This window comes from Cydia pomonella, chromosome 7, assembly GCF_033807575.1.
Source record: "Cydia pomonella isolate Wapato2018A chromosome 7, ilCydPomo1, whole genome shotgun sequence".
Lineage (NCBI taxonomy): Eukaryota > Metazoa > Arthropoda > Insecta > Lepidoptera > Tortricidae > Cydia > Cydia pomonella.
In genome coordinates this window covers 24,663,263-24,679,655 of record NC_084709.1, presented here as the reverse complement: position 1 = coordinate 24,679,655, position 16,393 = coordinate 24,663,263, and the positions used below count along the sequence as shown (strand labels likewise).

The following is a 16,393-nucleotide window of genomic DNA, read 5'->3' as shown; positions in this document are numbered from 1 at the left end:
TCATTATGAAAGTCAAATTTTGATAAAAAGGTTTTGTATACTATGGTAAAAGGGAAGAGGTGTGGTGAAGAAGGAAGATGTTTTGAAAAATATTGAGAATAGAAGAGGAAAAATGTTAGAACACCTTTTACGACACGATGATTTTACTGAAACCATTGTAGAAGGGCCAGTTGAAGCAAGAAGACAGAGAGGGAAGCCAAGAAGAGCTTAGATTAACCAAGTAATAGTATCCAAGGAATGAAATGGTGCCTTTCACCCGAGTTAAACCAAATACGTAGAGTTCACTTTAGTGTTCATTTCAAATACGAAGAAAGAAAAATATGTGTGTATTTAAAAAACATAACGAAGTATAAAATAGAATGGTAGGTAAATATTAGAATGGAAATTGTACAACAAATACATTTAAAACCAAAATTTTAGTTGTTTATCGTAGAAAACTAGAAAAAAGGAACTAAGAAAGTACAGTGCTCTAGAGCAGAAACGTATCATTTTCTGCACACTTTTTAGAACAATAACGACTCTCAGAGCATGAGAAATTAAAAAGCAAAGTAAACGTCGTGTCGTATCAGAAAGTCAAAGAGATCGTATCACCTCTTGTCGGTGAGGCCTCACCTCTTAAATTCGGGTATTAATATTAAGTATGTTAGTAGTTACCTGAAGGTAGCACCGTTTGTGGGGCTCGTGATAGAGGTCGTAATCACTGGACGAGCCCTCGGGCTTCTGCGTGCAGCGCCACTAGAACAAAAAATCGCACGTTAGAGAGGGCGTAAGGTGCTCCCGCTGATGCTACTCGGTATGGAGTGAAACATGTCGAGAAATTTTCGACTTAAAATAAGTAAGTGTGTGATTCGTTTCAATATTTAATATGATGATATATTCATGTTAGATATATTAAAATTAATTGAATTAATATTAAATTAATTAAAGCTAGGTAATTACAAGGAAAGAAAGATAAAACGGGAAACATATAAATAGTGTCTAAAGGCCAGGCCAGGGACAAATTTTCGCCCAATGTCAGGTCAGGTGGTGTTGGCGCAAAAATTAAATAGAAGGACACTGACTCGCGCAATCCACTGTGAAATTGTTTACGATTGGAGTCTATATAAGATTGAAACCAATTTTTTTTCCTTTCCTCCGTCTGGGTCTGGGCCTTAAATTTTTCTGATCATTCCGTCTGGACGGGCCTTAAGTGGAAAACAGAGTCATTGTACTTATGGAACTAAAAATAAGTTAACTGTGATATAGTGACCTGGTTCCTGGCAATCCTTTCTGGCAGATATGTTAGAAAATTTTATTCAAGATACAAAGAAACATGCCCGCAATTTGCGAACTTCGATTTTAGCGGTTATAGCCCTGACAAGAGAGTTTTGCGGAAAACGACACTTAAACATCTCAAATAGAGTGATACAATTTAACGTAAGGCGCCAGGCGAAGTTAAATTGCGATTCGGATGTCCTACATACACAGATAATTAATGTTTATTTTGTGGAATTGAATTTCAGTAGGTACAGAATTGTCACATTCATAATTTCCAAATATTAAAATGATATGATACTGACATTGCGTCTCGCTTAAATACCTATGTATATCAGTAGGTCAGAGCCATTTTACTCAAATTGAATAACCGTTTTTAATTAAATTTGGAATATACGTACTTCTATTTTATACGTTTTATTATTGTATGTATGTTAGTTTGTAAGGTATGTATGTATGGGCCTTAGCTGCCAGATAATTAATGACATTTAATTTAATTTCGTAAGCCGCTACTTACATTAGAAGTTAAAATTCGAAAAAATGTATTTTACTACTGCAAATGCCGACCGGTTTGACGACCGGTTTGGCCTAGTGGGTAGTGACCCTGCCTACGCAGCTGATGGTCCCGGGTTCAAATCCTGGTAAGGGTATTCGTGTGATGAGCATGGATATTTGTTCCTGAGTCATGGGTGTTTTCTATGTATTTAAGTATTTATAAATATTTATATATTATATATATCGTTGTCTAAGTACCCTCAACACAAGCCTTATTGAGCTTACTGTGGGACTTAGACAATTTGTGTAATAATGTCCTATAATATATATATAAAAAAAAAAGCTACCTACTATAAGTGAAAAATAAAAACAGTAAAAATCAACCTCATGTGGGCAAATCATTTTTGTTTTAGTGTTTCATACTTTTCGAAATAATCGCTTCGAATTTTCTTCGCTTATTGGTACGGTCACGTCTGAAAAAATCGATACGGACAAAGTGCCAAAAATATGTATACACTAGCCTACTATATGGTCGTGTAAACATATTTTTGGCACTTCGATCGTGTCAATGTTTCAGACGTGACTGTACGCGTGAGATGCATTGCGAGCTGTGAAAGGGTCGTATCATAACAAGATCAAAACATTAACAAATCGATTTGGAATGCCTCCATGTAAATTTTGATGCGTAAACGTTATCGCTAATGACTTGGTAAATACAGGTGTTGCCGATTTCATATTCATATTACTGAGAACGAACAATGGTATGAATAATATGTTATAATGTTTGTTAAATAAACACGTTCAAGAACACGAAAAATCCCAAAAACGTACAATCCATATTTCTTTACGTGAAGATATTTTATTGCCTATTAAGAGATTTCTTATGTTATAATAGTAGGTAAGATATTTATGGTTAGACTATTTATCGCTCCCAATACCTACTAGGTTAAGTTTCCTGTAGATATATAGTTCATAGGACTAACATAGATTTTTTTTAATACTTTTTTTTAATACTACTTCGGTGGCAAACAAGCATACGGCCCGCCTGATGGTAAGCAGTCTCCGTAGCCTATGTACGCCTACAACTCCAGAGGAGTTACATGCGCGTTGCCGACCCTAAACCCGCCCCCCCCTTACTCACCGGCAGGAATACAATACTATGAGCTAAAAAGCTAAATTACTAACCAATTTCTATGGATTATGGTCCGAAATAAACAATTTTTATTTATTTATAACAAGAAAAAATACAATATCGTGCTAATAAATGCAAAGAAAAGTACGAGCAATATGACCTTATTTGGATATCATTAGACCTAGTGATGCAGCTGGTACGTTTACTTTTTCCTTCAATAGATAAGGCCAAATTTAATTTCCGACCACGAATGCATCAGCTAATAGCTGTACCACGAACACGCACTGTATCCCACAGTAAGTCTCCTCTGGTCCACGCTCTGCAACTGCTTAAGAGCAATTCCTAGCTGAGCAACTTTTCAAATCTCTAAAATTTGAAGCTATGTTTCTGTCGCGCTGCGGTGGGCGCCGCCCACCGCAGCGCGACAGAAACATAGCTTCAAATTTTAGAGATTTGAAAAGTTGCTCAGCTAGGGAGTAAGTGCGTAGGATATGGACAACTGTAGCTCGGACTAAAATTCCCTCGCAAAAAACTCAAAAATCGAGGTTTCACTCTCGACTGTTTCCTCCCCAAAACGCAACCAATCATTATGAAATTTTGGAAACTGCAAGAGGAAAAAATAATCTATGCCACTATGTTTTGATTTTTTGGATATTTGTTGTCATTTGTAAACTGCGCCTTTTTTGCAGCCAATTCAATTGAGCCGTTTTTGGGATTTCCGAGGCGCCGTAAGTTTCTTCGCAATAAAATAATCCAAAAAAGCAAAACATAGCGGCACAGATAATGATGATATTGATCTTATTTGTTAAAATCATTGCTCTTGGTTAAAAATTGGAGGAAACAGTCGAGAGCGTTTGTATGGAAAATCGCAAATAGGAATTCCTCTTGACGCGCTCTTCGCATCACCACCGGAATGAGATGTTTTTGCAAGTGGTTGGTCTGTTGTCTGTAGTGAATGTATGAAGTTCTGTGAGGCGATGGACAAACGTGATCGTAAGTTTACAATAATTATGTAACCAATAACATAACAAAGACATTAAAAATACAAATCTAATACATAACAGATCACGTTTGTCCATCGCCTCACAGAACTTCATACATTCACTCATATACATACCATACATACCAATTCAGTGTGGAATTCATATAAAAGTGTATACTTGTATACACTTTTATATGAATTCCACACTGAATTGGTTTTAACTGTCATACTTTGTAATTTATTTGGATAAATAAAATAAGATATAAATATTTAATTATTTTGTCATCAAAATGTAAGTTCGAAGTTCGATTGGAGGTTCTTATTAATTAAAAATTGGGACTGCGCCAATTATTGTGATTCATCGGCGGGCATTGACTTGTTATAATTATGTAGCTTTCCATCACAGAGGGGTCCTGCTTCAAGTGGCATAAGGACGTTTTCATCGGAAATACCAAAATAAGGACCTGGAGGGATCCTTTTCCGATGGAAAGTCGCATATTACTTCGTAAAGACGGGCGAAATGAATTGGGCCAGTACGTTGGTGTCCAGTCGAGTTGCGCGCAACCGATGCGAGCCAGTCGTGCAGTCTAACGCAACGCAACTAAGAACAAGAAAACTTTTTAATTTCTGATGCTCTGAAAGTGAGTTGTTGTTGTTCTAAGAAGTTTGCAGAGAATGACACATTTCTGCACAAGAGCATTTTACTTTCCCAGTTGTTTTTTTTTCTTTTATATTACGATAAGCAATTGAAAGTTGATATTAAATGGATTTGTTGTACGATTTCCATTCTGATATTTAACTCCCTATTTCATAATTCACGATACTTTCACCTAAATTGTTAATTATAAGTATATACCCTCAATAAATACTACGAAAGTTAACACTAAGGTGTTTTTTTAATAAACATGTATTTTCCTTTACTCGTATTCGAAATGAAAAGTAGAGTGATTAACTCGGGTGAAAGGCACCATTTCAGTCTCGGGCTATTGGCTATCTCACTGCGTTCGAGCGACAAACAACCTCGACAGAAATGAGTGCCTTTCATCCCTTGGTTAACAATCTACCAATATTTAACAGAGACGAATAACACTGCTTAAGTGATTTTTTACTATTGGGCACTTCATAAGGAGTCTAATCTAGAAAAAAAAACCGTAGTAGCTGATCTTCCATAATCAGACCCGTTCGTGTGGCTGTGGTATGTAACACGCACATTTTTTATTCTCCACGGGAAAATCCGACAACCACATGAAGTGCGTTTCGAACAGCTAAAAACACGTCTCTTGACAGAACGTCGCAAACCAATGATAATGGAGGTACCCACGACCTTGTTGTCTTTTAGCTCCGAGTGGTAAACTCGAAATAGAGGCGGTGATGGTGTAATGCTGGTGTCATTGGTCGCCTAGACGGGGGCGGAGGTGATTGCGGTGAACGTAAAGAACTTCATCGTGGCTTCACTTCTGGCTCGCATTGGTTGCAGACAACGCGATTTGAGACTAATGTACTGGGCCAGTTCGTTTCGCCCGCAAGGCCCGTATTTACGAAGTAATTTGTAAGTCAATGCTGGTCTCAGATAAGCCTTGAAACAAGCCAGGACAGCGGGATAATTGGAAACTCCAAGTAGAAAGATACAAGCGGCAAGTAGTAATTAAATTGTGACCGGGAGTCGGCGACGGAATGTATATAGAAGAAGCTCATTTTTTACCCGACTGCCAAAGGGACGAGGGTAATGTTTTTCGAGTGTATGTATGTATGTATGTCTGTTTCTTTGTGGCCTCCTGTAGCCTAAATGGCTTGATGGATTTTGATGTATGAGGTATCATTAGATTTGTCTTGATCACAGGAGTGTCTTAGGATGGTAACTAAAAGCTAACTTTTTTTGGGGGTAACTAAAAAGTTATAAATAAAAAAAATCCTTATTATAAAAAAAACCCGACTGTACGGAAAAGAGGAAAACAAGCCCCACAAGAATATTGTTGTTGATGGTAAGTATCGCAGGCGGGGACCAACAACCAAAATGACTATAAGTAACCCTCTGTTGGTCCCCGCCTCAACAACAATATTCTTGTCGGGCTTGTTTTCCTCTTTTTTAGTGTGCAGTCGGGTTTTTTTTTATAACAATATTTTTTTTTAATTCAAAATGACACGACACGAATGACATCTGACACGAACCGCAGACGGTTATCCCTTCTCCATTAAACGTACCCCGCCCGCAGCTTTAAATATTACCCAATAACATAGAGAAATGCGTATAGAGTGCTCACTCCATACATCAGTTTTCTTACCAAAACGCTTCTTACTTTCGTAGTCTAGATTTAGCGTCATGTAGCGGATTTATCAGTGCCGCTACCGATGTATCAGTAATTTCGGCCTGCAATATCCATACTCAGCTGTAGGGTTGATAGTTTGCGCCACGCCTGGCACTGACGTTTAATTTATCGCCCAAGGCCTAAAGGTGCGACTAGACCGCAGCTTAAAAAACGGTCACGATACGGAATCGCAGTGACGCGTCGTATGCGTACCGTTTTTGACGCATGCTCCCCACACCGCTGCTTAAAATACGCTGACGCACCGTAAATTAATCTGCGTAAAAATCGCAAAAAATATTACACGGAGATCTTATGGCAGACACCACACCGGTGACGTAAAAGACGCAACTGTTTTGTAAATGCAGCGTTTGATTTGCGAACAAAAAAGATTCGCGTGAAGCACGTCACTGCGATTCCGTACCGTCACCGTTTTTTAAGCAGCGGTGTGGGGAGCATGCGTCAAAAACGGTACGCATACGACGCGTCACTGCGATTCCGTATCGTGACCGTTTTTTAAGCTGCGGTCTGATCGCACCTTAAATCGGTGTGCCACTCCTTGTCTGGATCTTGTGTACACTAATAGCTAACTATACTGGTTTACAGTGATACGAAAAATGGTGTACTAACTATTTACAATATTAGTACCCTCACCTTGAGTTTGACCGAAACGTCCTCCAAACGTCCTGTGGTGCCGTTCTCTCAACTATTATTGGGCTCAAATCAAAAGTGTATTAAAAGAGAAGTATCAAACAGCCAACATTTCCAAAAACGGGCCCGTAAAAAGCTGCCACTGAATGCGCTAGGAAGAGGCTGCCTATCACTCCTATAGAAAAACTAATAAATAAAAATAGCGGCCAAGTGCGAGTCGGACTCGCCCATGAAGGGTTCCGTACCATTTATGACGTATTAAAAATACTAATTACTAAATCTCGTTCAAACTAATTTTCGGTGGAAGTTTGCATGGTAATGTACATCATATATTTTTTTTAGTTTTATCATTCTGTTATTTTAGAAGTTACAGGGGGGAGGGGCACATTTAACCACTTTGGAAGTGTCTCTCGCGCAAACTATTCAGTTTAGAAAAAAAGTGGCTGTGACATAATCGGACAGACAGACGGACATGACAAATCTATAAGGGTTCCGTTTTTTGCCATTTGGCTACGGAACCCTAAAAAATGACATTAGAAACCTCATATCATTTTATTTTTAATATCATTTTTGAAGACCTATCCATAGATACCTTGGGGTATGAGATTGATAAAAAATTTTTTTTTGTCCTAGATGTTATGTATTTGGTTATGATGTTATGTATCAATATTAACACGAGATATACACCAGTGACCTTAGCCATTGGACAAACCCTAAAATCTCACGTAGGGCTACTTTTGAGGAATGCTCTGATGTTAATATTTTTTTAATTAACACAAAAGATAAAAAAATATTTTTTTCGAACAAAAGTTATTTGCAATAATCGACAACAAAAAGATGTGTTAATCTTTGGCAGTGTTTTTGACAATTTGTTCGAAATATTTGATAATGATGACATTTTTCAAAAGTCAGAAGCTTATTAGTGTCATAAATAAAAAAGATAATCAAAAAGGTCGAAGAAGTTTCCATACTATTCTTTGAGGATATTACCTTAGAAGCTACTAACACATACAAGCTGCTCCAAAGTAAAAATTGGTAATTTGTTAATTTCTTCGAAACCGCTACACCGGTTGTTATGATACTTTGTACACTGGTTCTAAATACCCTAATGCATATGTAAATTTCGGCTTTGTCCAATGGCTACGGACGCACTGTATAATCTTATTGGGTATTGGGTGTTGTTGTATTCATGTTACATTAATATTCAAATAAATCGTTCTGACAATTAAGTCAAATTGTCAAAGTGTATCTCCAGGGATGTATCACACACAGTAATTTGTCCTCATTTCCCATTTCCCCGATACTTCCTGCTCCTCGATTTAGATGGGTATTGGTAATGCATTCCCATCGCGTTAGAGTAAGCGAGTGTCCGACTCAACTAGCCAGTCAAATCAGAATCAGAAATGATTTATTTGCATTGATACAGTATCGGGATGTTACAATACAGTTTTACAACTCATGTAAAAAATTTGTAATCAGTAAAATAAGAAAATATTTATAATTATTGCTGATAAACTCGCAGAAACCAGACTCAGATGGTATGGCCATGTGATGCGTAGGCCAGACGATTATGTCGTGAAGAAGTGCCTTTCCATCGCAACATGCAAAAGGGGAAGTGGTAGACCGCTAGCCACATGGCTAACGACTGTCCAAAGGGACATGAAAATTCTCTCTTTAGGATGCAATGACGTATATGACCGCAACAAATGGCGTGGCATGGTTAAGAAAGCCGACCCCGTGTAGCGGGACAAAGGCGAGGACAAAGAAGAAGAAGTAAAATAAGAAAATATAAATTTAAATTAATATACAAAGTTCATCCTCACTTTCTCGACACGTGGCAAACCAAGAACAAGCGGGCATCTCGCTCGTTTTTGTCCAGAACGTGCAAGTTGTGGAATGAGCTACCTTCTGAGGTGTTTCCCTTGCGCTATGACATGGGGTTCTTCAAGAAGCAGGTATTTAGGGTTCTCAAAGGTTGGCAACGCATAAGTGGCTCCTCCGATGTTGCTTATGTCCATGGGCGGCGATGACTACTTCCCATCAGGCGGCTCGTCTGCTCGTTTGCAGCCTATTACATAAAAATTGGAAAAGCTAACATAATAGGCATATCACAACTAATACAAGCCGTTTCCGAGATCCCTGAAATATAATATATATATACAAGAATTGCTCGTTTAAAGGTATAAGATATCACTAATTTGAATACTGTTGGTATTCGAGATACGACTTTACGCTGTAAAAACAACGCTCTAAGAGCCAGTTTGTAAGACTGCGCTCAAAGGCGTTTCCCTCTAGCAGCTTTAGTTCCTCCGGGAGATGATTATATACAACGATCCACATATTAAAAACGTTTATCTTGTATATCGTCTTGCGACTTCGAGGGTGATATAAGTGGTTCATAATGTTTACCCTGGTTCGCCTTTCTTCTTCGACACGTGTTTTAAAGTATAAGTGATGTGATCTGATAAAATTGCATATTTCTCTTAAGTGTAAGACACGGTAAAAGAAGGATTTTTATTTATTGAAAAGGCGCACGCAACTTTCACTTTGCCACGAATTACTAATGACCCTGACACATTTTTTTTGTATTTTAAAGACTCTATCCACTTCCACTGCGTTTCCCCACAATATCAATCCATAATCAAGGACAGATGATACGTATCCATGATAAGCTGCCAATGCTGCTACAATGGACAACGGATTAGCTTAGTAATATTTTTTGTTTTTATTTGGACCCCCACTATTTTTGTTACAACATGTGTAGAAATATTTTTATCTATCTACTGGTTCGTTTCAAGCGAAAGCTCGCCTTGGCATGATAAAGCTAATGATGTCCCGATACAAATCCTGACGGGAAATCAAACCAAATATACCTCAAAGCTGTGGGCAATATTGCCCTTTATTTAATTAATGCCTTTGTCTAGACAAATCCCCATTAGGACACAAAGAGAATACCTGGGCGAATCGTGGGCGTATTGTTGGTACATAGCTCAATATTGGGACAGGATTTTTGCTCTAAAAGCTTTGACAATTCTAAACATGGAAAAGTGATGCTTATATCTACTAACATATTTCATTTTAATCTTACTCATAATTTATATTTTTATTTTAGTTATTTAATTTTATGTGGACCCGGGTACGTCCTTAAACTACGTCCAAAAGAGAGGTATGGGCATTGTGAATGTCATCTCGCTTTGTATGGTAGGGCACAGCCAGTGGATGTCATTCCAGATCTAGAGCAGAGCCCAACTGGAGAAGTACCTCCACCTTACAGAAAACAGCAGCCAAATAACACTAGACCCTACTCATAGTGTTGTGTTCCTGCCGGTGAGTAAGGTTGCCAGAGCTCAATGAGGGGGGGCGGGTTTAGGGTCGGCAACGCGCATGTGATTCCTCTGGAGTTGCAGGCGTACATAGGCTACGGTGACTGCTTACCATCAGGCGGGCCGTATGCTTGTTTGCCACCGACGAAGTATTAAAAAAAAGGGGAATTATATTCCGCAATAAATTATAAAATTAAAAAAAAAAAAAATGTGGCAAACAAGCATACGGTCAGTCTGATGGTAAGCAATCACCGGTGCCTATGGATGCCTGCAAATCCAGAGGTGTTATATAAGCGTTGCCGACCCTGTACACTCCTTTTTTGAAGATCCCCATACTGTAGACCCTCGGGAAAACCTTGGCAGGGAGCTAATTCCACAGCCGGAGCGGAGTGTCCGCAGGAGGAAATTCCTTGCGTAAACGCGCGATTTCTAATATAATATATGACGAAAACTTAGAAAGAGTTTTGGATAAAAATTAGGTATTTCCATATTCTTATTGATGATTTGTGAATATTGAATTAAAGTAAAGTGCAAAGTTTAAGCTTCATCGTTTATAATTATGCACCTATGACGCTTTATACTGTTAAGTTTTTAGAATCTTTTTTAACCACTTTGTCAACAATAGAAATAGCCTATTATTTTGCCGATAGTTAATTACTGTTTTAAAAATCCAATCATAAGTCTCTAAATAAAGCTAAAAAAATTTAAGTAAGTAATAGGATGGATGCTGTAAAATTAATATAAGTTTTTCTAATATTGAATTAACTGCTTAAAAATACAAATCAAAATATTTGATAAAAATAATTTGATTTGTTTCCAAAAAGCTCAAACAACATTTTCATGGATAAGAAATTTGTTGTAACAAAACAGTTTATTTTAATGCTCATTCCACATTTTCGGTTTTTGAACGCATCATAGGCGTCATATGTGTAGAAAATGGACTTTGAAGTGATAAAATTATCGGTGATTATTGATTTCAATTTCAAATTTTCATCATAAATAAAATATGTGCATTACATGGTATGTCGTTCGTTACACACAATTAAATAATTAATATATTCCAATACGTTACATTACATTAAAAATAGTTGTTGTCAAGCAAAATAATGACGTAAATTCCATTTAATTACTTAACATTATGCAAAGATATTCATATCAATATCACGATATGAATATCTTTGCATAATGTTAAATAATTAAATGGAGTTTAAATATTCAGTCACGAAGTAAATGAAATAATTACATAATTTGGTGATTACCTAAACTTCTGATATAATCAATGTATGTACAAGTTTAGACGGGAAAGTACTTGTCTCAAACCAGGGATCGGAACCGGTTTTTTGGAAAAACTTTGAAATATACATATATTTCGGTTTATTTTATACTCCAAATATAGGACTCGGTTGTGTTTTTAGATAACGACTTCGTATTATTAGATTGCCCAATTAGAAATGAAATAATTAACAAAGAACGAAAAAATACCGTTTTCGTTCCCATACAAAAAATACCGGTTTCCGATCCCTGTCTCAAACATCATGTCATACACACATCATAGATGTCCTTTACCTGTCTCGGGCCTGCATAGCGTGCGTAACGATATGCCGCCGAGCTAGCACGTGATTGGCGCGACAGTATATCTCGCGGCGAGATAGACTACCCGTCCCTCTTTACTTAACATGGAAAAACACGGGTAAATGGAGTCTGTGGTGACCGCTGACCGCTCGGGTGGAGCAACTCGCGGTAGCGAGATGTGAACATAAAAGTGGACGAGGCTGTGTTAGCGAGCCCGTATGTAAGGAACACTCAACAACATATAATACAATCAACATTTCTCGGTAACCGTATATTGAAATGTTAATCAGGCAGACGTGCCAGGAAACTCTATTAAGCTGACACCCACTTCACCATGAAATGATCTGATACAGGTAAATTCTAATTTAATATCCACAGATGGTTACTATACATTTGATTTTCTAATTTATCACGCACGGGATAAAGTTCATGTTTAAAATACGCTACGCAATCGAGGGCTTTTTTATAATTTAGACTTTAATTTTATTGAGCCAAGGTAGAAAATCAAAACCACCTCAATGAAAAAGTGATGGCGAAGGTGCACTAATACATCAGATTAAGCAATAATTTGAATATCGGGCTTGCTGCGTACTGCTGTGGTCAAGTTTATAACATTTCACACGATTTGAGAGTTACGAAGTTAAAGCGTTCGTGTTTAGGCGCCCCGGGCTCCAAAATAGGTTCGATGGTTATCTAATCTATATTAGTAGGTGTACTAGATGTAGGTACTATGAGCAGTGGCAAATAGTACGTTGTGTATTAAGGGCGGTAAACAAGAATTTACGAACAAGTGGTAATTTTAAGCCCGAAGCCGAAGGCGAGGGCTTAATTTACACGAGTTCGTAATTATTGTACCGCCCGTGGCACACATAATGTTTTTCATCAAACTTGGGAGGAAATAATTATATTCTAAGCGAAATAATTCTTAAATACGGTGATATTTAAGAATTTACTGTTAATTTAATATGTTTAATGTAATTTTTCCTGTTCTTACCTGGTTTAAAATTTATTTATAGTTTTACATGTATGTTAAAAATTGGTGCAATAAAGAATATTTACTTACTTACTTACATTTCAAACATTCGTCCGCCATATTGTCATTATTGACAGGTTACGTATGGAAGGCACAGATCTATCCGGCATTCAGCCACGATTGAAAATTCTGTAAAAATATTTTACTGAATTTTACTATTAAATTAATCCTCCTTAAAAATTAATTTTCCTTTCAAATTTATTTGTAGTTTTACATGCATGTAAAATGTATAATTGTTGGTGCAATAAAGAATATTTACTTACTTACTTATTTAATCGAATTAAATATTTACAATCATACAATATATATATATATATAAAAGTCGGTATTTTAAAAGTAAAACTCATTTATACCTACTGAAAAAAAAAACATTGTGCCTAATATGCCCATGGGCGAAATGAAATCAAAAGTCTCATTTCATCTCAGTATGCTGGCATACAATAACCACGAGCAAGTGTGATGAAAAAACCTTTAGAAGAACTAATATTACTTAAACTTATTTTTTGTAGTAATTTACCTAGCCCCTCGTAAAAGATATGTTGAATCAAATTGTAATCATTCATGTACCAAATGATTCTTGTTTACTGCAAAATTGAGAACCGAAACGACACTTCTCACTGCAAGATTTGAAAAAGACTCCCAAGAAAAATCATTAAAAAAGAGGTTTAAAATTAAAAGAGAAAATGAAAATTTTAACTGTTCCAGCCTCTAAGAAATGATTATTTAAGTATGTTACCAGTTTTTGAATAAATACTAATAGTTACGTCGTAATCTTGAATGAAAAAGGAAGCATTTTACAAAATATGCTCGTCTGTAGGAATAAGGAGGCCTCTTAAGCTACCTTGCTGGTCACTGGAAATTCCTCATCATCATGCATACTTACGAACGTTAACTACGATTATGAGAACAAAAATGTACTATTTACAGTAAACTTGGCTCGGTGGCTGACGCTCCTGCCACGAAACCACCTGCCTGCCTGCCTGCTCTAACATACGCTGACATCAGAATGATATATGAACTAGTCATCGTGCATTTCATTCGTACTTGTCCGTATATGTATTGGCAAGAGCAAGACACACGATAAATGACATTATTCAGATATCATTTTGATATCAGTGTACAGTGAGCGGCGAAATTGCATGGAGAAATTATAATGAATTCATTGATAAAGTCGCCATACACTTTTACGGTTGACGGTCCGTTCGAATTGGCCTGTAATTTTCTCGTCATCATGTTCACCATCGCGTTCGTCATAGTCGTTTATTACGATGAATGAGTACCAATGTATTTACCGTAAATTTAGTTTGCTGGCAGACGCTCCTGCCGCACAGCAGCTTCCTCGCTGACCGCTGGAAGTTTCTTGTCATCATACAGTACACTATGGGGTTGATCGCGGAATTCGCGTGTCCTGCATCAAAATTACATAAAATTAATTATGTAATTGGGGACAGTCTTATACAAAATGTTAATTCTAAGTCCCAAATTAAGCAAGACGTGTACAAAAATAAGCTGAATTTAATTGTGTATTACATATAAAAAATAAATGGTCGGCCAAAACGTCTGTAAATGAAGAAAATACATTTAACATCAAAAATAATGTTCACGGCAAATTGTCCAAATGAGTACTTTTGAATTATGTATTCCAAAGTTTGTAAACAAAATTTAAATTGAGTTCTTTAGGGAGAGAAAACGAGGTCACTTAAATAAGAAGGATTTGAATTTAATTTTTATTCAAATTCATTTTTGAAGAATCAAACTTGATTTTACGCGCTGACTTTTGAATAGTGCCTTAAATAACAATGAAGGTGTTAAATATCGACACGGATAAAATGCCAAAAATTTGTATACACGACCTTATTGCCTATACATTAAAGTAGTGTATAAATATTTTAAGCATTTGAGTTTAGGTCGTCCGCCAGCCGGCGCGGGTGAGCGGGTTAACGAAAAATAGTATGAGCAACGCTAACTGGCGCGGACGCGTGCGACGGATTTTACCTACCATCGCACCCGCGTACGTACGCCCGCTCCGTGCACCCGCGCCAGCTAGCGGACGGCCTTAACGGATCATCAACGCTCTGAAGTGTAAAGCATTTACAGGATGGCCGAAACAGATATTTATTTTCGTTGCCTAGGGGGTTTTTTTTGCCTATCAGTTCAATGTTCGGAAGGGTAGATGACATTAGCGGTGGTCGTTTATCAGCAACGCCGTAAAAAAATAGCGGCCATTACAAATAACTCACCTAATAGTAAAGCGTAAGGCAGGAAGATGCTCAGGTCCTTGGCGTTGACCACGTACATATCTAGCAGCAACTGCATGATGTTGTATGGGAGCCAGCAAAGAGCGAAAAGGACGGCGAGAAGCAGTAGTATCCACGCCACTCTCTTCCTCTCTTTCATTAGCCTTAGGCCCTGTTCACAAAAAAATATATATTGAGGGAGCCTTGTTGATAGCAGGTAGAATGATAATGTACATAGCGCGGCCATTTTTAAAAATATGTAGGATTCTATAATAGAAATGTCAGAGTGTGCTTTGCACTTTGCACATTTTATAATATAAGAAAAAAAAAATATAGGACATTAAAATAAATACTATAGGACATTATTACACAAATTGACTAAATCCCACAGTAAGCTCAATAAGGCTTGTGTTGAGGGTACTTAGACAACGATATATATAATATATAAATATTTATAAAATACTTAAATACATAGAAAACAACCATGATTTAGGAACAAATATCCATGCTCATCACACGAATAAATGCCCTTACCAGGATTTGAACCCAGGACCATCAGCTTCGTAGGCAGGGTCACTACCCACTAGGTCAAACCGGTCGTCAGAAAAAGGGTTTTCTAAATCGATTTTTTTTGCAGAATGTCACTTCGCTACAAATGTTTTGCATTTATTCAAACGCATAAAATACAAAAAAGAATATAACTAAAGTAAAGAAACATATCTATATCTATATACATATATTTACAAATAAAAAATGGGGGCTGTCTCGTTGCCCGATGGTAGGGTGCCCAGAAAGCTGGTAGCATTACCGCGCTTTATGGCGATGCCAATTCGCTGGGCAAGGAAAGAACCAGCCCTGTAGCATAATTTCATTTTGCCGAATGGGCACCGGCACGTGGCAACTCAACACAATAACTCGTATGATATCTTACTCTAACGGTAACCAACAGTACGTTTGGACATCAACTCAAAAAAACACTTTTAAACCCCCCCGCATTAAGTAGCAGAATTACTTGTCGTAAATCAAATAACAATAAGTTTTTTTTATTGCAAGATATTATCTTTATGATGAAAAAAGTCAGTTCCGGCTGTTTGGTCGCAGTTAACCTACATACGCTTCTCCTCGCTTCGCTCGTTGTCGTCCGACTTTGACTAATCACTAAACGTTATTAAGTTCATTAGTATTTAGCGAATTGTATGATTTGACGAATAAAATGTATTCCAAAAGTTGTATGACATAATCATAACTCTACCAAGTAAAACGTTATCAAAATGAAAATTTTCTAAAGGTTGGTTGTCAAAGGAAATCATCAGCGAAAAGTTGGTCGCCAAATGAAATTTAAACATAAATGTTCAGCGAAAAGGCACCAAGGAAAAGTATTAATTTTAGTTAAAAATATCTCGATTGTAAG

The 16,393-nt window shown here is 37.1% G+C and overlaps 1 protein-coding gene across 1 annotated transcript in view; it reads right to left on the bottom strand.

Moving 5' to 3' along the window:
- Positions 1-16,393, bottom strand: part of LOC133520210 (neuropeptide FF receptor 1-like) — a 150,887-nt gene that overhangs the window by 15,196 nt on the left and 119,298 nt on the right. Inside the window, exons 6-8 of the mRNA XM_061854584.1 lie at positions 14,986-15,154; positions 14,038-14,153; positions 655-735 (exon numbers count right to left, since the gene is read on the bottom strand). Of these exons, the coding sequence (XP_061710568.1) occupies positions 655-735; positions 14,038-14,153; positions 14,986-15,154 (366 nt within the window). The remainder of the gene's footprint in view (positions 1-654; positions 736-14,037; positions 14,154-14,985; positions 15,155-16,393) is intronic.